Consider the following 24,788-nt stretch of genomic DNA (forward strand, 5'->3'; position numbering starts at 1 on the left):
ATAAAGCTGACCAGAAGGTGTGGGTACATAGTTTTTACTTTCTTGTTTTATCATTCCTTAGCAACTTTGAGAGCTGAGCTCACGGAAGGAGAGTTTTAAATAAGTGAAAGAACTACAATTTCAGAGTTGCTTTGTCTGGCTTTCTTTGTCTGAAATGTACGCACAAGTAGGACACAGCCAACTACCTACTCAGCCTGTCCTATTAATATTTATTTCCAGAATAATTAACCATATATCAGTTTGCCAAATGCTTTTATTCTTTTTATTGTTGAGCATAAAAAGTTCAGCAAAACAGACATTGGCACCAATCCAGCTGCACTGCAGTTGCTCCCTTCTACATAATAAAACAATTCATTTCTGTCCCTAGCCTTCAGTTTTTGAATCCCATCATTCACAGGCCATTCTTAAACAGTGGATAATGCCAAGTGATTGCAAAACAGACAAACACAACCCTTCTATCCATTTCCACCCCAGATGGTCCAAGTTTACATTCAGGGCAGGTGGAACCTGTTTGACACCTGTTGGCAGTAGCAGAACTCATGGAGCACATGAGTCAGAGTACCCAGAGGCTCCTCAATGATCCTGCATTCTGCTTGTGTTTCCTGCCACTGTATGCACGCTGGCTCACAGATTCCATGCCTTGTGACTGCTCCTGCCAGTGGGAGGCACTACAGATAAGGAGTCCGTGGCACTTCAGCATGGCAGGTCAAAATAAAGAGGCTTCCCCAGGCTCAAAACCACCAAATACAGAGCAACTCTTGTAAGCCTAATGCTTTCAATAATGCCAATTCCACCACAAAGAAATATGAGATTTAATATGAATTTTAAATTTTTGAACCTTAATGTACAATATATGAAAGCAGGGGAAAGTTTGTTTAGTTTTAAAATTTGTTCCTTGAACAATAGTGCAGTCGCCTGGTAAAGTTTAATGAATGCTCATGTCTCACACCGATTTCTTGAATATTTTCAAAAGATATTTAGACAAACACTTTCATAAACTCAATATCCATGTTTCTGTGTGTATTATGCATGCACTTGCATTGAGGGGTATAATCTTCCACAGGACTGCGGTATATCATTGCAGTTATCCAAGCAGAGCACATTTTATTTAAGTCACTTGATTAAACTAACCTAATTAATATTCACAGTTGCTATGCTAATCCACTTGTATAGACAGAGGGATAAATTAATACCTCCCAACCTAAAAATATCCAATTTCATATACATGTACTTCATTTGTTCCACTGTCACTTGTGGCAGGTAAATGAGAAAACACAGCCTTCTTAGCTTCTGGGCTGGAGAAGGTGGTGGTGGGGATTGTCTTCAATGGCAAAGCCCTATGTTCAATGGACAATCTTTTCATTGCACTTACTCTTCAATGAACGAATAAAAAACATAAAATCTTTTCTGGACGATTAATTCAAATTTGAAAAACATGATTCAGATAACATGAATAAAGGCAATATCTGTGAAAACCCTTTGGTTCTGTCATGTGGAAACTTGCTGTCTAACTTCTCTCAGAACCCATTAAGGGCTATTTATTAATGTTCGATATGCGCGTTATTTGCCCTTTAACATGTGTAAAAGAGCAATAAGTAACTTGCATTGTATTACCATAAAGTAAGCAGGATATATGGAAATGAGATACATATCATGCAAATGCATGCAAAACACCTCATTACTATGTAAATCTAATAATATAACTTATTGCCAGCAATAATCTATAGTGCTTATTGCAGGTTTCCGGGTCTTGCTGCGTCTTGTCAGGTGGGAACTGATGTTTCAGCCATCATGCTGTGGCTTTCTTCAGGGTATGCTGTGAGGTCTGCTGACCTTATTGGGAACAGGGCAGTTCATTGGTTACCAAAAATATAAAAAAGAGACCAACTAGTTTTCCCACCAAAAGTCAAATTTGTAACCAACTGACTTTCCCACCAAAATTCAAATTGGTGACCAATAGACTACCACTATACAAAGACAAACTGCAACTGTGGAAACCCTGAGAGAACATATAATCCAGCTTCATTGGGAGAACATCTTTAAACTCATCAAGAAAAAAGAATGGCGTACCAAGGGGGATGGGGGCGTTCCGCCCCAGGTGCAAGCCATGAGGGGGGTGCTCCCGGCCTTGGAGTCATGGCCAAGGACCTTCCCTTCTCATGGCCCCCTAAAGCAGGATCGGCTGCGCTGCCTCTTGCTGGCGGGCGCTGCCGCTCCTGCTTTAGAGGGCGAGGGGGGAGGGTCAGTCGTGAAGCGCTGCAGTGTCTGGCTTCCCCCCTTGCCTCCCGCACCTCCCTTTACCTGATTGCAGCAGAGAGCAGCCTGCAGAAAGGATCGCGGGTACTTTAGCAACCCTTGCAGGTTGCCATAGGCCTCAGGAGCTGTCATCCCTCTGCCGCAATCTTGCCTCTGATGTCAGAGGCAGGGCGGGACCGCGGCAGAAGGACGACAGCTTCTGAGGCCTATGGCAACCTGCAAGGATCGCTAAAGTACCTGTGATCCTTTCTGCAGGCTGATCTCTGCCGCATTCAGGTAAAGGGAGGTGCAGGAGGCCAGAGGGGAACACACAGGCCTTCCGGGGGAGGGGGGGTGCAGGCCCTCAGGGGTGGGGTATAGGCCTTCAGGGGGGACAGGCCTTCAGGGGGAGGTGCAGGTCTTCAGGGGGAGGTGCAGGCCTTCAGGTGGGGGTTCAGGCCTTCATGGATGGGGTGAAGGCCTTCAGGTGGGGGTGCAGGCCTTCAGGTGGAGGTGCAGGCCTCCAGGGATGGGGTGTAGGCCTTCGGGGGGGGGTGCAGGCCTTCATGGGGGACAGACCTTCGGGGGGGAGGTACAGTCCTTCGGGGGGGACAGACCTTCAGAGGAGGGGGTACTGGTGTAGAAGTACATGGAAGGAGGGAGGGAAGGGGGGGATCAAAGATATGTACATATGCCAGACTTTGGGGGGAAGAAATAATGGGTCTAAAAACAGAGGAGTGGGAGAGCGATGGTGGATAATGGGATTTAGGGAGGGAAGGAACAGAAAGGGAGAGAAGTTGGACTCAAGGGATGGTGTGGAGGGGGGATAGAGATACTGGATAGGAGGATAGTTGGGAAGAGAAAGTGAGAGATGGTGGATCCTGGGGTGGTGGGGAAGGTGGGAGAGATGCTGGATAAAAGGGTAGTTGAGAAAAGGTGAATCTGTGGATGGAGATGAAAAAAAAGGAAAGGTGCCAGACCTCCGGGGGAGGGAAGGGAAACGGAAAGAGAGGACAGAGATGGCAGATGGATGGTTAGCACAGAGAAAGAAGAAAGAAGGAGACCCTGGCAAGCAAGACAATCAGAGCCTGGGACCAACAAAAACCTGAGACCAACAAGATTTGAATATTGACCAGACAACAAAAGGTAGGAAAAATAATTTTATTTTCTGTTTTGTGATTACAATATGTTAGATTTGAAAAGTGTATCCTGCCAGAGCTGGTGTTAGACCGCAAATATGAGCTAGGATTTAACAGAGAGAGGAAAAGTCCTTTTTATTTCTTTATTTTGTTTACACCACAGCGCCACTGTGATTAGGAGAAGCCAAAGGGGGTGAAAAAGCTATACAATAAACCCACCAGGATGTTTGAAAAAAATACCCAATTGGGCAGGAAAATCGAATCGAATCAAAAAACCAATTCAATAGGCTGAATCGAATCTAAATTTTTTTTCCTGAATCAGACAGCACTAGTTTGCACTACTGTCTTAGACTTTAGGACCTGGGAATGGGGAGAGATGGCATCCTCAGTACTTTATAATGCAAGTGAAACGAGGATTTGGTCAGACTTTTGAAGGGTCTGCAGAAGAAATATATTGTATAGGCCGGGGACATGAGACAGCAGGAAATGGGAGCTTTTCTTCCTTCTATTTTTGTGAATGGCAAGGCTGAGGATGTCAGAGAGTTCAGTTAAAATATGTGCTTTATAAGAAAACTAGCTGATGCCCCGGCGTTGCACGGGTATTTAATTATAGCAATAACACTGTAAATGGATTCAAAAAAAGATACTTTATAGTGGTGAAATAAATTATTTTTTTACAGCTTTATAAAAAGTACAATATTCAAATAATAATGTGAAATATTACTAACACAAAACTTGATTATAAGCAACATTTTTAGTTTCACCTCCAGGAGCAAGAACATATACATTCTTGGGTGAACCCACCCTTGAGCAAGCAACATAGAGTTGTCCATGGGAAAAACAGGGGGATCTTAAATCCACTCCACAGTATGTAATAGTCTGTCCTTGTGATTTGTTGATTGTGATAGAGAATGCAAGTCTCACTGGAATTTGCAATCTCTTAAACTGAAAAGGAAGATCTGTTGGAATAAGTGGTATCCGCGGGATAAATATGGTTTCACCTTGTCCCTTTCCGGTTAAGATAGTCGCTTCAATTACATTGGACAGTAACCTCTTTACACAAAGCCTTGTGCCATTAAGCATTTCTGGCCTACCCGGTGAGGTGTTTCTAGTGGTGGTGGTGGTGGCGGCGGCAGCATGTCAATGTGTTGATAGGAAGAGGTGGTCTGGGAAATTCTGCTGAGCAAACTCCGGGCTCTTTTCCACCCTCCATGTAGTCTACTCCACTCAACTGGTTCACACACTGAGTGGGTCTTTGGGTGTTGTGCCTGGGTAGTTGTTTTGGGATCTCTTCCAGTGGTTTGTCAGTATCTCCTTGTGGTCTAAGGAAGGAAACTTTGTTAACCTTAGCATTGACCTTCAGAATATGTTTGTAACAGCGCTGCTTGTGTAGCATTAGGCTATGTAGTGATCGAAAGAAAAAAACAGATCTTTGCACATTTTTGCACTATATGGTAGGTGTATGAGGAGATTCACATTTCCTGCACAGCTAAGTCCTTGTGAAGTTACCTTGTTCTTTCTGTATTTGACATCTAGCAAGGTCTCTGTTTGGAAGGAAAGATCTAAGCTTAAAAATGAAGTGGCCAGAAGTTTATGTTATGTTATATTTGGAATAATGGTTACATATATGAGGTTCAATAAAAGAAAATTTTCACTGCCTGTTTCTATTCTGACCATTTATTCCGTTTCATGGTTATTACAAAAAATATTTTTTTACATGGGGGGCAGAGTGTCAAAAAATGATGGGCCCCGGGTGCCACATACCCTAGGTACGCCACTGCATCTAGCTACAGACTTTCATCTTTCCCTTACTTGTTTTCTCCCTTATGCCCCTTTCTTTTATTGTCCAATCTTTTGCAAACACTATTCTGTCCCCATTTCTATCCGGCCTCTCCCTTTTTATCCCTATTTTTCCATCCTCTCTCCAGATCCTTCCATCCAGCATCTACCCACTCTCTCTCCCCATCCTTCTCCACAGCATCTACTCTCTCTCTACCCTTTTCCATTCAGCATGCCATTTCTATCTCCATCCTTACATCCATTATCTTCTTTTTCCTCATTCTTTCATCCAGCATCTCCCTTTTCTCTCCCTATCCTTCCATTTAATGTCTTCCCTCTTTTTTCCCTACCCTTCCATCCAGTATCCCACCTCTCTCTATCCTTCCATCCAGTGTCTCCTCCTGCTCTCCCCTTCCATCTAGCTTCTCCTTTTTCCATCCAGTATGTTTCCTCTTTCTCTTCATCTTCTGTCTCTATCCTTCTTCCATCCAGCTCGCCTCTTTCCTATCCATCTTTTTTCCTCTTCCTTCTAGTCATCATCTCCTGCCTCACCCTCCCTTCCTGGGGTGTCTTGTTTCCTGTGGGCTGCTGCTGCTGCTTCTCTCAACAAGCAGCAATGGCAGCAAAACAATAAAAAGCAAGTGCAAGTCACAGTCATCAAGCTTGTGTTGTTGGCTTTGCAGGATCCCTGCCCTGGAACAGGATGTTGATGTCAGAGGGGGCAAAGAACTGGCAGAGCTGAGAGCATGCCTGAAGACTGTTGCTCTGTGTCTGCTTTTTATTATTTTGTTACTGCAGCTGCTCATCAGGGGAGACAACAGCTCAGAGCCAGCTCAAGGCATGGACCAGGTGAGCACTGGCTCAGGGTGACGAAAGTCTGTCTCACCTGGTCACTTGCAGCAGCTGTTTCCTGCTCCCAGCTAACACATCTTATCTTTCTCCCTCATCTCCCCTCCTGGATCAAGCATCCCCTCTCTTTCAACCCCATACCCTGGAGATCTAATAACTTCCCCTCTCTCTCAACCACTCCCCACCCCAAGATCAGCAGCTCCCCCCATAGTCCAGCAGTGTCCCCTGCCTGTAATCTCCCCTTCCCCAATTTACCTTTAAACCTTCGCTTCTCCTCTTTCCAGGCGGCTGACAATACTAGCAATTTGCATAATGCTGCCACTCCCACAGCTTTCCCTCTGTTGAATCTTGTCCCCCTGTCTGGTAATGGTGGATGCAGCATTATGAAAATTCTTAATGTTGCTAGTCACATGGAGAGAGGAGAAGCAAAGGATTAAAGGTAGATTGGGGAGGTGGGAAGTTACAGAGATGGGATACTGCCAGACTGCAGGGGTTAGGAAGGAGGTTTCAGAGAGAGGAGAGCTTTCCCTCTGTTGAATCTTGTCCCCCTGTCTGGTAATGGTGGATGAAGCATTATGAAAATTCTTAATATTGCTAGTCACATGGAGAGAGGAGAAGCAAAGGATTAAAGGTAGATTGGGGAGGTGGGAAGTTACAGAGATGGGATACTGCCAGACTGCAGGGGTTAGGGAGGAGGTTTCAGAGAGAGGAGAGATGCTGGATAGAAAGAAGAGGAGAGAGGGGAGAGCTGCTGGAACAAGGGGGCTAGGCATTTTGAGAGAGAGGGGAGAATTGCCTGATTAGGGGATGAGAGAGGGGGATTCTATCAGTTAGGGGTGAGAGAGAAGGATGCTGCCAGATAGAGGGGTTAGCGAGAGAGGAAGCTGCCAGACCATGGGTAGGGTCAAAGGAGTGGGAGAAGGGGAAGCTGTGGATCATAGGGGGTTGAGAAAGAGATCAGCTACTGGGAAGCTGCTGGACAGAGGACAGAGGGGGTTGGGAGAGAGGGGATATTCAACCCAGGGAGGAAAGACAAAAGGAGAAATGTTGAACCGGGGAAAGAGGTGAGGAAAGGATGGGGAAAGAGAAAGGGAACAATGTTGGACCTCAAGGAAGAGGGGAGGGAGGGATGGAGAGAAGGATGTTGGATCCAGGGCAGAGGGAAGGGATATGGAGGGGAACAATGTTAGATTCAGGGCAGAGGGTAGAGATGGAGGGAAGATAGAGGGAAAGAACAGAGGAAGGGATGGTGAAGGGGAGGGAGAGATGTTGAACCCAGGAAGAATGAAGTAAAAGAGGAAGAAATGTTGAACTTGAGAGGATTGGGGGAGAGAAAGAAAGGGGGAGGGAGGGATCAGAGGGAGGGAGAGAGAGAGAGAGGGGGGGAGATGTTGAACATGGTGGTGGATGGAAGGGAGGAGGGAAGGAAGATGCTGGATCTGGAAAAATATAGGGAGACCGAAGGAATTATGTTAGATTATGGAGGGGGAGGTGAGTCAAAGATACATAAAACACATATGTTGGATTGGTGGAGGGTTGTATATGAGCACATAGAAAGGTGGAAGCTCCTTTATGGCCCTGGAGGAGTGAACAGAGAGATTATAGGGAAGGACAGAGAGATTATAGTTACTCCTAGTGGAGTACCAAAGAAGAAAGAGGATAAAGACGTTGTGGGTCGGACTATTGCTGACTGCCAAAACATCTGAGAAGAAATTGTAAATAGTTCTCCAGTTAACCAAACACCAGTTCTATAAAGAGTTTGAGTTTATTTAGTTATACCTTGAACTTGGCTGTTCTTTCAGCATGAGAGCTGAGCCTAGCCTGAGCATCTTGATTGAGACCTTGGATTGCATCTCCTCCTGCTACTGGAGTTATCCAGCCCCCATCCTATGCATAAGGTTACCAGATTTTAGGTCAGTAAAATCTGGACCCCTAGTCATGCCCCATTCCACCCACCCTTGCTCCATTCTGCCCCCCAGCCCCGCCCCCTGCTGCCTGCTCATCGGGCAGGAAGGCATCTGCACTAGATTTTGAAAAGCCATCTGGACCCCTGGACATGTCTTCAAAAGGAGGACGTGTCCGAGGAAATCCGGACATCTGGTAACCCTACCTATGCACAAGCTCGGTGAGAACTGTGTCTGTAAGTGGAGAATATATACATACAGTGGTACCTCAGTTTACGAGTGCACCGGTTTGTGAGTGCTTTGCAAGACGAGTAAAACATTCGCAAAATCGGCGCCTCGGAAATCGAGTGTGCCTCGATTTGCAAGTGGCGCTCCCCACGATCCGGCACCCTCCCTCCACGATCTGAAATCCCCCAGACCCACCCGAACAGGCTTCTTACTTGCATCTGGCCACAGGCACCGGCACCGGCATGTCCTGTGCGTTGGTGCCGGTGCCCGAAGATCTGCCTCCTCTTCTTTGCTGGGCCTTGAGCATCTGCGCATGCTCAAGGCCTGCGAGTTCACGCTCTCTCCGAGATTCTCAGAGATATTTTTTGTTGTTGTGGGTGATCCGACGCCCGAAGAGCTGGCTGGAGCCCGCGTGGCGAGCACGAGGCGAGAAGCCAGGGTTAAATGCACAAATGTTTGTGTTTGTTTTATTATTTACCCAAGGCAGGTTACAACACAACATACACAATTATTTATACTATATGAGCAAAATCCAAATAACTATAAATTCTGGTTGTTGCCACAAAATTGGGATGAAAACAGAATTTTGTAAAGCCCCAACAAAGAGCGAGTTATAATCCTAACAGGACAGCTATAGAAAAATTACTCAGCTCCCACACTGGAGGGCGCTATGCTGCTAGCTTCCGTTTCTAATCACAATCTTAGGAGAGAGAAATTCGATGCCTGTGACGTCTCTTCCTTTCTTGGTCTTGCAGAGAAGTGAGATAGGAGGCTTCAGAAGTTCAGATTTTACTTGTTAAGTTTATAGGTAAGCTTGGCAGAGACAAAAGGTAACGCAGGAAGTTGTAGTTTTATTTTATTCGAGGAAAAAGGCTGTAGAATGTTCTTTTTTCAGGAAAGTTGGTCTGCTTTTTTGTTTAGGGGTTGTGACCCCCTTGCTGTTGTAAATCCTTGAATTCTGTATGCAGAAAATGAAACGGAACTTTACAGTTTGGCCTGTCTTTTTATGCTCATTTATTAGCTAATATATTTAGGTCTGGAGGCGATCTTGTCCTGCTTCTCAGGAAGTGTGTGTGTTAGCAGCAGGACCTTGAGCTGGGACTTCAGAAGAGAAGATAACACTGAACAACATGAACAAGGTCATAGGGAAGAAGTTAAAAGTGATAGTAGGGTACCCATAATCTTGCCAAAAGCAAGTAAGGGGTATAAGTGATGAGAGCGAAGAAATGGATTTCCCGCAGAGATACTGGGACTCTTAACTGAAATCTGAAAGGATTGTTGAGGGAAGTGGAAACGACATTGGGAAAAGTGTATATGTAGGGGAAGGGGAGTACTTTGAAGGGGACCCATTGGAATAAGTTGTAAGATTGTTTAATAAATATTTATAAAATCAGTCCTGAAACTTTTTGAACCCTTTACTGTTTTTTTAAATCATCCTCTATTTCCAAAAAGCTGACCAAGTGTGCCTTTAGTTACCTTATTGGCTGAAGGCTAGAAGGAAAGTGTCATTAAAAAAAAAAAAAATCACTATGCAAGTACTTAACACCATCCTTTTTGTAGGCAGTAAAGACTCACATAATAATCATGAAATAACCAGTTAGCACTCACTAATGTAGATCCACCAACTGTTTAGTGCAAAAACACCCATACTCCTAATATGTTCCTTTCCAAACCCATTTGGCATTCTATTGAGCATTATGGCTCTGATTATTTAAAGGTCGCCTAAATTTAGGCGCCAATATCAGTGCCTAACCTAATTGATAAATAGACTTAATCAGGGCTGATATTGGCTCTCAACACCTCACCATCAGCTTTGATTGGACTTACCATAATTAAAACTTAGGCACCTAACTTGAAAAATTTGATTCTTTAAAGAGTAGACCCCTATCTCAAAGCGCCTATACTACAAATGGGTGTGGTTAGGGGGGCAAATCAAGGGCATGTTTTTGAATTAGGTGCCTCTGTGAATTTGGTGCTGGTAGGCTCTAAAATGATTGCCTGACTTTAGGCGAAGTAAACCCTTGCATAAATAGGGGACGCCTAAACATTAGGATGCTGAGCACCTCCTAAGCACACTTAGGCAATGCTAAAAATGATTCTATAATGGGCGCCTATGTTTTCTAGAATTGGTGCCTATATCGGTGTCTAACTTTGGGCAGACTTTAAAGAATCGGGGCCCATGTGTCCCACGCTACATTATTTTAAGCTTTGTTGGGTGTGCTTGAGCATTTAATGCAGCTTAGTGAAAGGGCCCTAGAATCGGAGCCAAAAAAGATAACAGATTTATTTTTTAAATGCTGGCAGGACGATGTGCCTGATATTCTGCTGAGCACTGCTGGCGTTAAACCCAGAAATTCAACGCCAGGCCATATATAGGCATCGACATTGAATTTATAGGTTTTCAGAGCCATCTGGTACATAGCTAGTTAAGTACAATAATCAGCACTTAACTGGAGGGCTCACAATCTGAGTTTGGACCTGAGATGGAAGATTAAATGATTTGCAGTTATGGTGTCTAATCTAAGGAAAAAGCTTTCTCTGGCCGTCCAGGATTTCATTATATTGATTACATTTTAACCAGACTAATGACTCATCTTTTTCAAGTCTGCGTTTGGTTAATATATTTTATTGGTATTTTGATCACCAGTTTTATTAATGTGTGCTGTCAATCTGTGGTGTGTATATCTATCAATGTCCTAGTAGGTACCTCATTGCAGGAATAAATACAACCCCCCCTTTGAACTTTCTGTTATTGGGTTGAAATGGAAACAGAAATCTACTTGTTGAATTTCATTCCTCATCTTTGCTGTGGGATTGGGTATGAATGAACCAATTTTGACCCGGTTTGGGTGGTGCTTTATTTAATTAGACTACAAAAAGAATACATTATCCAAGTACCAAATTTTTAAGCGCTAGCACCCGGATTTTGAGATGAAATGATCTGAGTCTCATTTTCTGATTCTTAGGAGCCATTGGCTGAGAACTATATGAACCCTTCTCACCTAACTAATTGTGCTCTCTCCCCCCCAAATTGATGGGTGTATTGGGGAGAAGATTGTTTGTTCTTCGAGATCTTTGCAAATCCTTTGGGACCTGATTCACTAAGATTATTTTCCTGTTTTGTGTCTTGAGGTGATGAGAGTATGCTGTTGTGCGGTGCGAGCTGTACTAACCCCTTTGTAAGAATGCTATCAGTTGTGCGCTGGCACCTCTCCTCTCCCCTCCTTTTCCGATAGCTGTGTCTGAAATAACTCTTTAAAGATCTTTTTTTTTAAGATTGAAAATTATTTGAATAGCAGTGTTCTTAACCTGTGAAAATTTTTTGGATTGCCTTCAAGATAAACTATGTTACAATAGTCCAAAATACTCAAGACAAAAGATTGCACCAGTAGTCTAAAGGAAGGAGTGTCAAAATATGGTCTAATTGTTCACAGTTTCCACAGCATAAAGAAACTTTTCCGTAACAGAGCATCAATTTGGACTTTCATATTCAAATTTTGGTCCAAATATACCCCTAGAATTTTAATAGTAGGATCAACTGGATATATTACTCCGTTTATATTTAAATTCATTTTAAGATTCTTCAAACATGGTGCAGCAGATCCCCGTGGAGGACAGTTCTGATTGCGGGAGAACGCAGACTTTACTGATGAAGTCTGTTTCCAAGGGGTTGGCTGCTGTGCAGTGAACCCACTTGGACAGCCTGCATTTTCAGTTCAGGGCTTAGGGACTGTTCCCTTGGGAGTACTGCTCACCCCAGATTCGTCTGCTACTGGGTTTGAGAATAAAATGAACAGCTCTGTGGTGGTATATCCAGGATCGGGGCTGACTGTGTTCCTCCACCCATTAGTGTGTTCGGGTTCTGGAGGGGTGGAGTTCTCCAGCCAGTTCGTTGGGTCCGAGAGGCAGTCAGAAGAAACTGGCAGTCCACATTAAAAGCTTCTTGAGGCAAAGGATCTCCCTATAAGCTGTTCCAGCTTCTTTCCTGCAGCTCTCTGCACACAGCATGGCATGGCTGTGAGCCTGTGAGAACGATTTTGGGAGTCTTCAGAATTGAGTTTTGGGTGGTTTTCTGGCTAGCCCTGGGTCTCTCCACCCCTAAAATCCCCAAATCATCATGTTTTGAAGTTTATGTGGATTTCCTGGACCATTTTTAGTGCTAGAATTTCTCCCATGGCAGCCATCTTGGATTTCCTGATTTGAATTTACATGCTTTTATCAGCCTCAAAACACCTTGTTTTTCAAAGAAAACTATCAGGAGGACTACTCAGGGCAGAATTATTTGGATTCATTCCCTGTTTGTGACAAATGGCTATCAGGCGAGTAGCTGTGATCCACGAGGTGCATGAGAGGGTAGAGGTAGCATCAGCCTTGACACCCCTTTGCCCCTTCAGGGGGTTTTGATGCTCGGGCCATCCGAGGACCATCTGAGAAGTCTAAATTTGGGACGGGGAGCAGCGCAAGTTTGTCCCTGGTGAATCAGCCTCGATTCAGCACCAAAATCCTGAAAAAGCTCCAAGAGCTCTACACAAAGGTCAGAAGGGACCTCTGCCCCTAGGAGTGAAGTTTCCCCCAAAGTTTATTTTGCTGCTGTTTTTGATTTTTTTTTTTTTGTGTGTGTGTGTGTGTGTGTGTGTGTGGGGGGGGAAACAACATTTACTGTATCTTCCTACAGTGGTGGCCCTGTTTGCCCTGGGCGTTCCTTTCCCCTAGAGAGCAGGTCCCCTTCACCAGAGCCATGACGAATCGGATATTCCAGATGATGATCTTATGCCTGTACTTTCTCTATCAGGCACTTCCATATTGGGGGATGTGGCTGCAGTTCCAGATCTGCAGGATACGGATCTGAGGTACGCTTCTGATCTTGGGGAAAACCCCACTGTACGGAGACTTGTTAAACCTGCAGCACTGATAAGGATAATTTCGGAGTCCCTCCAAGAGTTAATGTTAGAGACTCCTTAGTCCTTCCCAGTGCAATGCTCCCTTATGAGTAGCACAAATCCACAGTCTTCATGTTTTCCTGTTCATTCAGATATAGCGCAGATGCTCATGGATCATTGGAAGGTGCCGGAAGGCTAGCTATGTCTAAGCTCGAAGTCTGTCCGAAGGTGGATGAATTTAACAAGTGTTTTGTTTCCCCAAAGGTGGATTCTTTGGTGGCACAGAGTGCTAATTGCACTTCCTAGTGAGGGCGGGGTGGTGTTAAAGGATAGAAACATAGAAAAAAGCAGCAGAAAAGGGCTATAGCCCACCAAGTCTGCCCATTCCAAGTATCCCCTCCCCTGATCTCAATGTTGTTCTTGCTCAATTGATGAAGCCTCCTTTCGAACCAATAGATTCGGCTCATCTTAAGCATCTCAATTGGAAAGTGATTTTTCTCATTGCGCTCACCTCTCAGTGAGCTCAGTGAGCTACAAGCTCTAGTGGCAGATCCACTTTTCATAGTTTTCCATCATGACAAGGTGGTCCTCCGTACTCATCCTAAATTCTTACCTAAAGTGGTTTCAGAATTTCATCTCAATCAATCCATTATTCTTCCAGTGTTTTTCCAAAGCCTCATTCTCATCCTGGAGAAACAGCTTTTCATACTCTGGACTGTAAACGTGTTTTGGCTTTCTACTTGCAACACACTCAACCCCACAGAACTGCTCCTCAACTTTTTCTCTCCTTCGATCAAAATAAGTTGGGGCATAATAAAATTTGCGGAGATAATAAAATTTGCGGACGACACCAAACTATTTAATGGAGCTCGGACTACAGAGGACTGCGAAAAGTTGCAAAGGGACTTGAACAAATTAGAAGAATGGGCGGCGAAATGGCAGATGAAGTTCAACATTGAAAAATGTAAAGTATTACATGTGGGGAGCAGAAACTCGAGGTACAACTATACAATGGGAGGGATGTTATTGAATAAGAGTACCCAGGAAAGGGACTTGGGGGTAATGGTGGACATGACAATGAAGCCGTCGGTACAGTGTGCAGCGGCTGCTAAGAGAGCGAATAGAATGCTTGGTATAATCAAAAAGGGTATTACAGCCAGAACGAAAGAAGTTATCCTGCCGTTGTATCGGGCGATGGTGCGCCCGCATTTGGAGTACTGCGTCCAATATTGGTCGCCGTATCTTAAGAAGGATATGGCATTAGTCGAGAGGGTTCAAAGGAGAGCAACACGTCTGATAATAGGTATGGAAAACCTGTCATATTCTGAGAGATTGGAGAAGCTGGGTCTCTTTTCCCTGGAGAAGAGGAGACTTAGAGGGGATATGATAGAGACTTATAAGATCATGAAGGGCATAGAGAGAGTAGAGAGGGACAGATTCTTCGAACTTTCGAAAAATAAGAGAACAAGAGGGCATTCGGAAAAGTTGAAAGGGGACAGATTCAAAACAAATGCTAGGAAGTTCTTCTTTACCCAACGTGTGGTGGACACCTGGAATGCGCTTCCAGAGGACGTTATAAGGCAGAGTACGGTACTGGGGTTCAAGAAAGGATTGGACAAATTTCTACTGGAAATGGGGATAGAGGGGTATAGATAGAAGATTACTGCACAGGTCCTGGACCTGTTGGGCCGCCGTGTGAGCGGACTGCTGGGCACGATGGACCTCGGGTCTGACCCAGCAGAGGCATTTCTTATGTTCTTATGATCCTTTTTCCAAGCGAACCATCTCCAACTGGATGGCTGCATGCATCTCTTTCTGCTATGCTCAGACTGGTCTCCCTCTGCAGGGTCGAGTCACAGGCCATAAAGTTAGAGCTATGGCGGCATCTGTAGCTTTCCTCAGATCAACTCCTATTGAGGAAATCTGCAAGGTCCTCGGTTCATACATTCACCTCTCATTATTGCCTGGATACTTTCTCCAGACGGGATGGCCATTGTGGCCAGGCAGTTTTACAACATTTATTCTCCTAAATTGCCAACACTCCCACCATCCCATTCTGGTTAGCTTTGAGGTCACCCACATGTTGAGAATATGCTGCCTCATTGTCCTGGGATAAAGCACAGTTACTTACCGTAACAGTTGTTATCCAGGGACAGCAGGTAGATACTCTCACAACCCACCCACCTCCCCTGGTTGGCTTCTTAGCTAGCTATCTGAACTGAAGCACCTCACAGGAGACGCACGACCCACGTTCAGTGGGAAGGCAGTCGCGAACTCTTTGAAAGTTCTCCAAGCAAGTCTGCCTGCAAGGCTGTCAACTACAGGGCTCCGTGGATAACGTCACCCCCACATGTTGAGAATATCTGCCTGCTGTCCCTGGACAACACCTGTCACGGTAAGTAATTCAGTCTTGGGGGTGTGCCTGTTTACATATGCAGATAATATATGGTTCATTTGGAGATCTGGGAAAACTAAGATTGATTTGTCACCATTGCAGGTTTGTCTGACTGCAGTAGAGAGGTGGTTAGAAACATAGAAACATGAAAATTGACGGCAGAAAAGGGCCTTAGCCCATCAAGTCTGCCCACACCAATGACCCACTCCCTAACGTTTATTCCCCTAGAGATCCCACGTGAATATCCCATTTTCTCTTAAAATCTGACACGTTGTTGGCTTCAATCACCTGCTGAGGTAGCTGGTTCCAATGATCGATTACCCTTTTGGTGAAGAAGTACTTCCTGGTATCACCGTAAAATTTCCTTCCCCTGACTTTCAGCGAGTGCCCTCTTGTAACCGAGGGCCCTGTAAGACAGAAGATAGCATCTTTGACCTCTATACGTCCCGTAATATACTTAAAGGTCTCAATCATGTCTCCCCTCTCTCTCCGTTCTTCCAGCGAGTACATCCGCAGTTTTTTTAGCCTTTCTTCGGATGTCCAAGAACGCTGAAGCGATTTTGTGCTCAAATGGCCTCAGGTTTGAAAATGGCTGCAATGGCATCCTTTGTCACCAGAGCCATCACTCCAAGCACCATCATGATCTGGCACATGGTCATCGATATGGATCTTCCATTATTGATCTCTGGAGTGGATTATGTGGCTAATGCCCTGTATGATCTGTTCAGGGTAGTGAGCAAGCTGTGTCCACATGCCAGATACTGTGGATAAGACTGTGGTCTGGTGATTCTTCTTCCTAAGGCGACCCTTAGTACACTGTCTATTAAGGGGCAATTATTGTTCAGAAAGGGTCTAGCTGATTCTATGACTAGTGTGCAGGACTGCAAATCCAAGTCCTTGCCAGACAGCAGGCCTTGATCTTCCAAGGAACCGGGGTGGTTTCCCTGTGTTGCTGGCAATATCGTCCATATCCTGGAGGTCCCTCAGGTCAAAGGTCTTATCAATACACCAGAAATATATTTGGTGGTGCCAGGCACCCAAAATTTTTGACAGTGTGCTTCTGCCCAAAGAAGCAGTTATGACGCCAGGCCTGCGGCTGCCTCGCCCCGCATTGGGGGAAGGAGAGACTCTCTGCATTCCGGGAGGAGTGGGCCGAAAGTCACACAGCTCGCTGGGGGGGAAACCAGTCAAAGAAGCAAGGGTTCTCAGCGTTCCTGTACAACTATTACTGGATATAGCAGCTATAGAGCCCGTTCTGGAGTCTGATTCAAGCATCAGCAGATATTCGATAGGCTTATGTGCCAAAGAGAGGTTCTCAAGGCTAGAGACTATTTCTCAATCTCAAGGCCATCAATGGAGACTTCTGGGTTTCTCAGTTCCGAATGGACATGATAAAATTGGTGATCACCTCAGTCGTGCCAAAGTAATTTCTGGCTTCTCTGGAATTGACAGAGGCTTACCTTCAGATCCCTATCTTTCTGGTTCAAGGAAGATAGGGATCCATGTCTTGCAATAGCATTTCTAGTTTGTGGTCTTGCTTTTCGGGCTGGTGACAGCACTTCAGACCTTTGCCAAAATGATAGTTGTTGTAGCAGCCCACTTATGAAGATTCAGTATCCAGATGCTGCAGATATTGGGCTGGATGATTAGTTTTCAGTGCAGTCACCTCATTCTGGCACAAGACCTTGAATGTCCAGATGTGTGGTTCGCTATGAGTGTGAACAGAGTGTTTCTTTCGCAGTCTTATAAAGAAAAGCACTGTCAGTTGATACGTGTTCTTCTGAACACTTCTGCTTTGACAGCCTGACAATGCTTGCAGATTCTGGGATTGCTGGTCGCGACCGTGGACATTGTCCCCTGGTGAGAGCCCACTTGTGGCCACTTCAGGATGCGCTTATCTCCCATTGGAGCACACAAAGAGACCAACTTCACCTATGGATCCCATGGACGGTGAAGGTTTGTCATAGTTTGGCCTGATGGTTTAATGCTCTCTCTCTTGCCATAGAGGTTCCCCTCTGGATCTCCACTTGGATGATCCTATTAACAAATGCCAGCTTTTTTGGCTGGGGGTGCTTTGCGCGGTCCGTTCGGTTCAGAGACTTTGGTCTCCTTCTGAGAGGAAGTGGTTGGTCTTTCTCTTCGTGCTTCAAGCGTTCCGGCTGGCTCCCCAGGACTTAGAGAAGGCACTCCAGTACAAGGCAGTTTGAGTTTTCTCAGTCAACACCACGGCAGCTACCTATGTCACTCACTAAGAGGGCACCAGAAGTGCACCTCTCTGGCGGGAGGCTCAAATGCTCCTTTACTGGGCAGAATGCCATTTTTCTAGCGCTTTCGGTAGCGCATGCTACAGGCATAGATGATGTACAAACAGATTATTTTAGCTGCCAAACTCTGGAGCCAAGGGAGTAATCACTGTCCCACACATTGTTGGAAGTTGGGGTAATCTCACTTTTGACCTAATGGTGTCAGCATCCAACAAGAAGGCGGCTGTTCTTCAGCCGCCATCATGAACCAGGAGCATAGGTTTGAAAGTCATGGTTCAACCAGGCAGTTCTTTTATATGCCTTTCCTACATGGCCCATGATAGGGCAGCTTCTGCACAGGATTAAGACATACCGGGGTCGAGTAATTCTCGTGGCGCCCATTTGGCCGAGGCGCCCATGGTATGCGGACTTGGTTCTTTTGAAGTTAGTGTGGGATCTTAGACTTTCCCACCACCTTCAACTTTTCACACAGGGCCTGATAGCTCTGCAGGTTCTGGACCGCTTTGGTCTTATGGCCTGGCTTGAGTGTGCAGATTAATGCGCAGAGGCTACTTGGCAGGGGTGGTTGTTCCCTTCTTATGTAACAAGAAGAAGTCAACCATTGCAGCTTATACTAAGGCCCAGGGAGGCTCCCTTGCGGCTCATCTGGATGTGGTTAGGTTCCTGAAGGGCATGCTATGGCTTCAACCTCCTCTTCATCAGCTGTTTCCGATTTAGAATCTTAATCTGGTTTTCAGGTCCCTGGTGGGTCCATCCTATGAGCTGTTAATCTGTGCATCTCTGATGGATCTTACGGTCAAGATGGTATTCTTGGCCATGATATTGGCCCATAGAGTGTCCGAGCTTTAGGCTTTGTCTTGCAGAGATCCATTTCCCTGGATTACGCAATCAAGTGTGATCCCGCACACAGTCCTTTCAAAGCAGTTAACCTGCGCCATTCGCGCTTTCATATGGGAGACATTTGTCCATCCTGAAACTCTGTACCCATCGCATGTCTTTTCCAACAATTCCTGTGTGTTCCCTGAGGCAGGATCGAAACGTGCACGTCGGAACCCGCAAGCTATAAGTTAAGTTTGCTTAGTTCTTCGACTTAAAAACTATCTAATCATTATAGTGCTCAATTTTTTCAACATACAAGCATACATGGAATGATATAATGATACCGTTTACCCCTCATGCGATGATTGGGCTGTGAGGTGGTTTTTCTGGGGCTAGCCCCAGTTTTCCCCTCCTTGATTCTGAGCAAGTTTTGGTGAACTGTGTTACATCATTCAATCAACTTTACTCTTTGAACAGGTCCATAGAGTGATTTTTTCTATCCGATATATGCACCTTTTCACTCTTGTTACATTGTGTGTAACTTGTCCCCAATTTCTATATTCAAAATACTGAGCATACCAAGCAGCATACTGTATTTCTCCAATGATAGACCGTGGCTTATACATTAATTGTACAAACCTGCTTATTGGGTGCGGCTTGCTTAAATGGGGTGGCCTATCTAAAAACATGAAAACAAATTCGCTAAAAGTATAATTCAGTGCACAAAAAGACGACATACCCAAATGATTCATTGACTTTAAATGTAATGTTTACTTCAAAAAATCATAGATAGTGACAATGTTCATAGATACAGTTAAATAAGTAAGCCCACAATTTGAAAAGCATATGAATTATGAATTGTCCAGTAGACAAAAAAATTATGTCAATTAAGAATGACGCCATCATTGGTTCAGTGATGATGTTCTATTACTTGGTGCTCTTGCATCCAGCCTCTTCTTCACATTCATCTCTTTCAGGTTCGTTGCTGCAATGTAAAAATTGAACTTTTTCAGGCCTTTGCTACATTACATCCTAGTTTATTTGTTGGCTGAGAAAAGATGAGTTTTTAATTTTTAATTTAAATGACTGGAGGGTGGGGGTACTGCAGTACAGCAATGTCAATCATCTGTCTACATGTAAATTCTTCAGAATAAAATTAGCAACACTGAAAGACAAAATTTATTAGGCTTACCTTTCTTCAAATCCTTCAAAATCATATCCGTAATCGTTGTCGCTGAACAACTCAATTGCGACCTGTGTTGCTTTGCTGTTGCTGATGTTGGACACACTTTCGTCAGCGGTATTGCTCTCGGATATTACATTGCTTGTGCTGCTGGTAGGCTTGTAGGTGGAGGAAGGATTACAGCTTTGCGAAACCGTTCTGTATGCTTTCTGGGTCACGTTGTTCCACACCGAAATAACCCATTCGCATGCTTGAATGTATGTCGCTGCCGGTCAGACGGAGTGAATCTATGCTCGCCATCCATCATCCATTTTTCCCACTCGATCCTCACAAGGCACTTAAATGAATGATTGACAGCAATATCAAGTGGTTGCAGTTTACATGTACTGTATTTTTCGCTCTATAAGACACACTTCCCCCCCCCCCCAGAAAAGTGGGTGGAAATAAGGGTGCATGTTATGGAGCAAATACCCAACCCCCCCTTATAGAGCGAATACACCCCCCCCCATTACCTTATTTAGTTCCTCCGGCTCTCAGAAACTGGCCCAGCAGGAGCCGAAGCTGCATGGGCAGGCCTCGGGGCGGAACACCTCTCCCCCGTACCCACCTTGTCAAACAAAGAGCCCACGTTGGCCGTGGTAAGCAGGAGCTCCACCCGGTCCCAGCTTTCCTCGGCTTATAGAGTGGACAAAACTTGGTACACGGTGCAGCACCTGCCTCAGTAAAAGTTCAAGAAACAGCAGCAAGGAAGCTGAGGCCGCGCCTTCCTGCCCGCTGAAGAGAGAGTATTTACACAGCAGTTGCTGTTTTATGAGGACGGTCCCCTTTTATCAAACCGCGCTAGCGTTTTTTAGCGCTGGGAGCTGCGCTGAATGCCCCTCGCTGCTCCTGACGCTCAAGCAGCGTTCTCCTTACAACTTTCCACATATCAATTTTTCCACATATCTACCACCATAGGACTTTCAGAGACCCCTGAAGAAGACTATCTTGTCGAAACGCAGACCGTGTCGGGTCCTACGCTTTCAGCGAACTAGGTCCTTTAGGTTTTTATGTGGATGATTTTATTTTCATGTGGATTGATTTATTGCATGTTTGGAACTTTCATATTTTAAATAAAGTCCATTACAGGAAAATCGTCACTCCATGGTGTTTTTTAGGTTTTCCTTGGGTTCTCTTCTCTGTGGATTCCTTGGGGTACATTTTTTGGGTTTCGTTGTTTTACCTATGGCATTGTTACCCTCTTAAAAATCACGAATGGCTTCAGCTTTTTGCCACTTGCCGTGTAAGCTAGAACAACCATAAAATTTGTCCGCTCTTGACTTGTGGTAGCTACTGATATGGTCTTTTAACCAACTTTATCGACATTGCATGTTTATGGAATGTCCATCTGCATCAGGACCTCATCCATGTTGATGATGTCATCCAGTGTTTCAGTGTCTCGATTTCCTTGCCGACAAACTCTCTAAAACTGTCAAGTTTCTTCTCCCAGTTGTCTGGCGGTCTCTGTCCCACAGTCATTCTGGCTCGGATAGATAGACCATTTTGTTTCATGAAGTGAGAAACTCAATTGAACCCTTTGAAGTTATCAATTGCCATTCCTTGTGCCATCATTTTGATGGCTATTGTTGAAACTATCCAATTGCTCTCACACTGCACAAGAATCCATTCTTTAGTCACTTTTCCAAGTTTGGCCATTTTGCTTCCCTTGTACGCCTGCATGGTGGAACCACGTGCAAAGCTTTCTCATCTTTCTGCCAATTTCTCACTTATTTTTCATCTACTTTAAAATAGCATCCAGCAGCACGGTTGCCTTTTCTTTTGCGAAAGCAATGACCTAGAGTTTAAATTCTGCAGTGAAGGACTTGCGTTGTGGCATGATATTGGTAAGTGCAAAATTTTATCAATTGTTCACGCTCAAGTATAATGTCATTATAGAGTTGCAAAGGCCTTCAGGGGCATGCCAAATTAGATGCTTTTACTTCAGTAACGCTGCAGCTAATAACATGAGGCGGCTTATCTTAGAGTTTTAAAACATAAATGAACATTTTCTGTGGCTTATAGAATGGGGCGGCCTATAACGTGGGGCGGTTTATCATTGGGGAAATACGGTAATACCCTTAAGGAGCAAATTACCTGGAGCTCCTTTTTCCTCTGTTTCTATCTGCAGGTAGAGGGAAAAATCCCTCTTTACTGGACTGGCCTGGTAGGACTAAAAAAGAAAAAAATTATCAGGTAAATCATAATTTTTCCATCATACAGGCTAAGGCTTGCTCCAACAAAATTTAAAATCAAATTACAAAATATGAAAACATTTATAGTAGTCCTGAGTGTCCAGCATCATACATGTGTAGGAAAAGTAACGGCTTATATCATCAGCCGATGACTTGAGTTATGAGGAGTTACATGTTCACTTTGTTGTTCCACTGTAGTTTACAAAATAGCGACCACTTAATTTGGTTCGCAATTGCACATATTCAATAATGCCTTATGCAGATTGCAAAATTATTACTATTTGATGCCTTCAAAACATCAGTGTTAGTAAATGTTCACCAATTTTGACTGTTTTGACCGAAATATTTTTTCATATATTCAAAACAAAATTATGGGATAAGGTGGCTATTTATAGAAAATGTCAAAAATAAACTCCACCCTATCATACAGATTATAGAATACTGTTAGTTGGGTACATTACATGGCACACATGTGTGCTAAATTATACCAGCTATTAAGATGATGTAAGTTGGCTTGCCTAACTTTCAGTGTTTCTAAATGTTTTTGCTCTATTATTCTACAATGGCTTAGCTGCATCCAGAAGCCATTGTAGAATTGATACTAAGCATGCCTCATTTACAGAATTTGCCCAGAATTTGTGTGTATAAATAAAATGAGTGATATTTTGGATGTATGTTTTTATGAGTGTTTTGAATTCAATTAATCTGCATATATTCAGTTTTCATATATATGTATGAAGTGTGCTAAGTGATCAAGGATTAAGACTTTATTTCACACACGCACACACTTCTTATGTAACTGTTAATTGAGGAGCATTTACTGTGCTTTTCTTTTGTGTATTTATCTTAGAAAACATTTTAATCCGGATTTAAAATTCCAAACGAAAACTTTTGCCTCCCCATGGCCTGTATTTGCTTTGTGATTAAGACCTCCTAAGTTTTGCTTCTGGTTTTCTAGGGCCTGGGTAACAATTTGACTGCACAGCATGGCCAACAAAAAACTGAAGCGAACAGGTTTATCCCAAGAGCTCTGTGATAGATTGGGTCGGCATCACATTCACACCTGTCAGGTAGGTGAATGTGAATGTTTAAATGAAGACACTGCTGACTGTGAATGGCACTGTAATCCTAATTAAGGGGTACAAGTAACATGAAGTCTTTTTTACCCTTTTGTTGGAGGGACAAGGTGAAGGTTAAAGTATAGGGCAATTTTCTAGTGCAAAAGGCATATGAGTCTTGAACCAGTAGTTATTCACCTCTAATTGCGAGTTGTGTAGAAGGCATCATCTGCATTTTTGGCTCCACCTCTTGTATCACTGGGCTGTGCTGTAGTTTCCCAGTTTTTCCTTCTATACGCAAGTTGAAGATGTCTTTCTGATCTGCTGTGATTTTGATTTGTTATTTTTGGGGTTTTATCCTGATTTTGAGGCCTCTCTGTGCTTCAGAGGTCCCCAGTTTTCCTGAGGCAGCTCTTCCTGGGAGAAGAGAGACTCTCCTGGCCAAAAGTCTGTAAACTCAGAGGGCAACTCACAGGACACCTTCCTAGCTAGCCTGCTCTAACACCTTTAGTGGCTTGGGGCTTTTGGTTGTTACCAGAACTTGAGTGCAGGCTGTGTGGCTCCGTGTCGGTCTTGAGGACTTTATTGGGTGCCAGCTGTGTTCCCCCCCCCCTCTCCCCGACTAACATGTGGCATTGTGGAGGTCTTGGGACTCCATCTCTCTCATGGTCTGATTGTCAGCTCGAAGAAATAAGCATCTGGATTATTTTTACATGCTTGTCTGAGGCAGTAGTCTTCATCTCTCAACTGCTGTTTCAGCTGAAAGCAGGCATAGTACCAGCAGAACCATGAGTAAATCCTATTGTAGCCTATGGGAAACATTGAGAAAGGGGTGTCTTAAATTGCATTTTTGGGATTTATGTGGCTTGAAATTTGGTCTCCTACCTCTAGAATTTTTTGAACTTTTATTTAGCTCTCCCAGGCAGTTTTTTTGCACCAAAATGCTGTCACGGCAACCATCTTGAATTTTTCAGTTTGATTTTAAAAGCCTTTTAAAAGCCTCAGTTTTGATTAAAATCATTAGAGATGGACTCCTCTGGCTGTTTTAACCCTGATTTCTTGCCAGATTTGTGCTTGATGGCTGGCTGAGGAGAATTCATGTTCTACATGCCACGGGACAAGTGTGGGGGATGGGAGTGCTGTGCTTAGCCCCCTATGGTCCCTCTGAGCAATGGAGTCACAGGTGGCTTGTTTTTTGGGACCAAAATCCCTCCTAGAGCATTCGAATAGTGACTCAATGTCTTTGGTGAAGCACAGATGCTCAGATGCCTTTAGGCCCATGAGAGAACAAGGGGAGTCTGCAGAGGTTCTCGGGACAATCCTGTTCAGGGTTTTATTCCAAATTTTGTTAGACCCTGATAATCCAGATAGGTTTTGAACATAAGACTATCTGTACCATCTGGGGTCATGCCGGTTGTTGCGCATAGGTTTTTCCCCTTAAGAGTGTGGTTCTCCTCCTGCAGGTTCATCTGCAGGAACTGGAGGTTTAGTCAGAGAAGGACTGGGATGACGGGGGGTAAGAATCAATGCCTTTACTCCCTCAAAACAAATCTTCAGTTTGGGAGGATTCAGGGTCTCAGGCGGAAGGGGGAGGGCACCAGTCAGGAGTTGATGGCAACCCTGGACTGTAGGAGGACCTGACGGTGTGCCTCTTTTTAAAACCAGAGGCTTTGCTGGAGGTCATCACAGAATCTTTGCGGGTATTAAAGCTTGAACCCTGCAGACCTCTGCTGCTCAGCATTCTGTCATGAGCAGCTCTAAGACTCAGACCACCTTTTTCCTTCATATCCAGACATTACAGTAATGCTAACAGAGCATTGGGAG

The 24,788-nt window shown here is 44.4% G+C and overlaps 1 protein-coding gene across 7 annotated transcripts in view; it reads left to right on the top strand.

Moving 5' to 3' along the window:
* The first annotated feature begins 739 nt into the window (after nt 1–739).
* The window catches only part of RAD51B (RAD51 paralog B), a 1,288,364-nt gene continuing 1,264,315 nt past the window's right edge, over nt 740–24,788 (top strand). For 3 of the 7 annotated variants that reach the window (XM_033953091.1, XM_033953097.1, XM_033953098.1), the window contains exons 1-2: nt 8,571–8,942; nt 22,865–22,976. In XM_033953091.1, coding sequence (XP_033808982.1) covers nt 22,893–22,976 — 84 coding nt within the window. In that variant the 5' untranslated portion in view covers nt 8,571–8,942; nt 22,865–22,892. Of the gene's footprint in view, nt 761–8,568; nt 8,943–21,842; nt 21,908–22,864; nt 22,977–24,788 lie in introns of those variants that run through there. The other 4 variants (XM_033953092.1, XM_033953094.1, XM_033953095.1 and 1 more) reach the window with 4 other exon arrangements.

This window comes from Geotrypetes seraphini, chromosome 7 (genome assembly GCF_902459505.1).
Source record: "Geotrypetes seraphini chromosome 7, aGeoSer1.1, whole genome shotgun sequence".
Classification (NCBI taxonomy): Eukaryota; Metazoa; Chordata; class Amphibia; order Gymnophiona; family Dermophiidae; genus Geotrypetes; species Geotrypetes seraphini.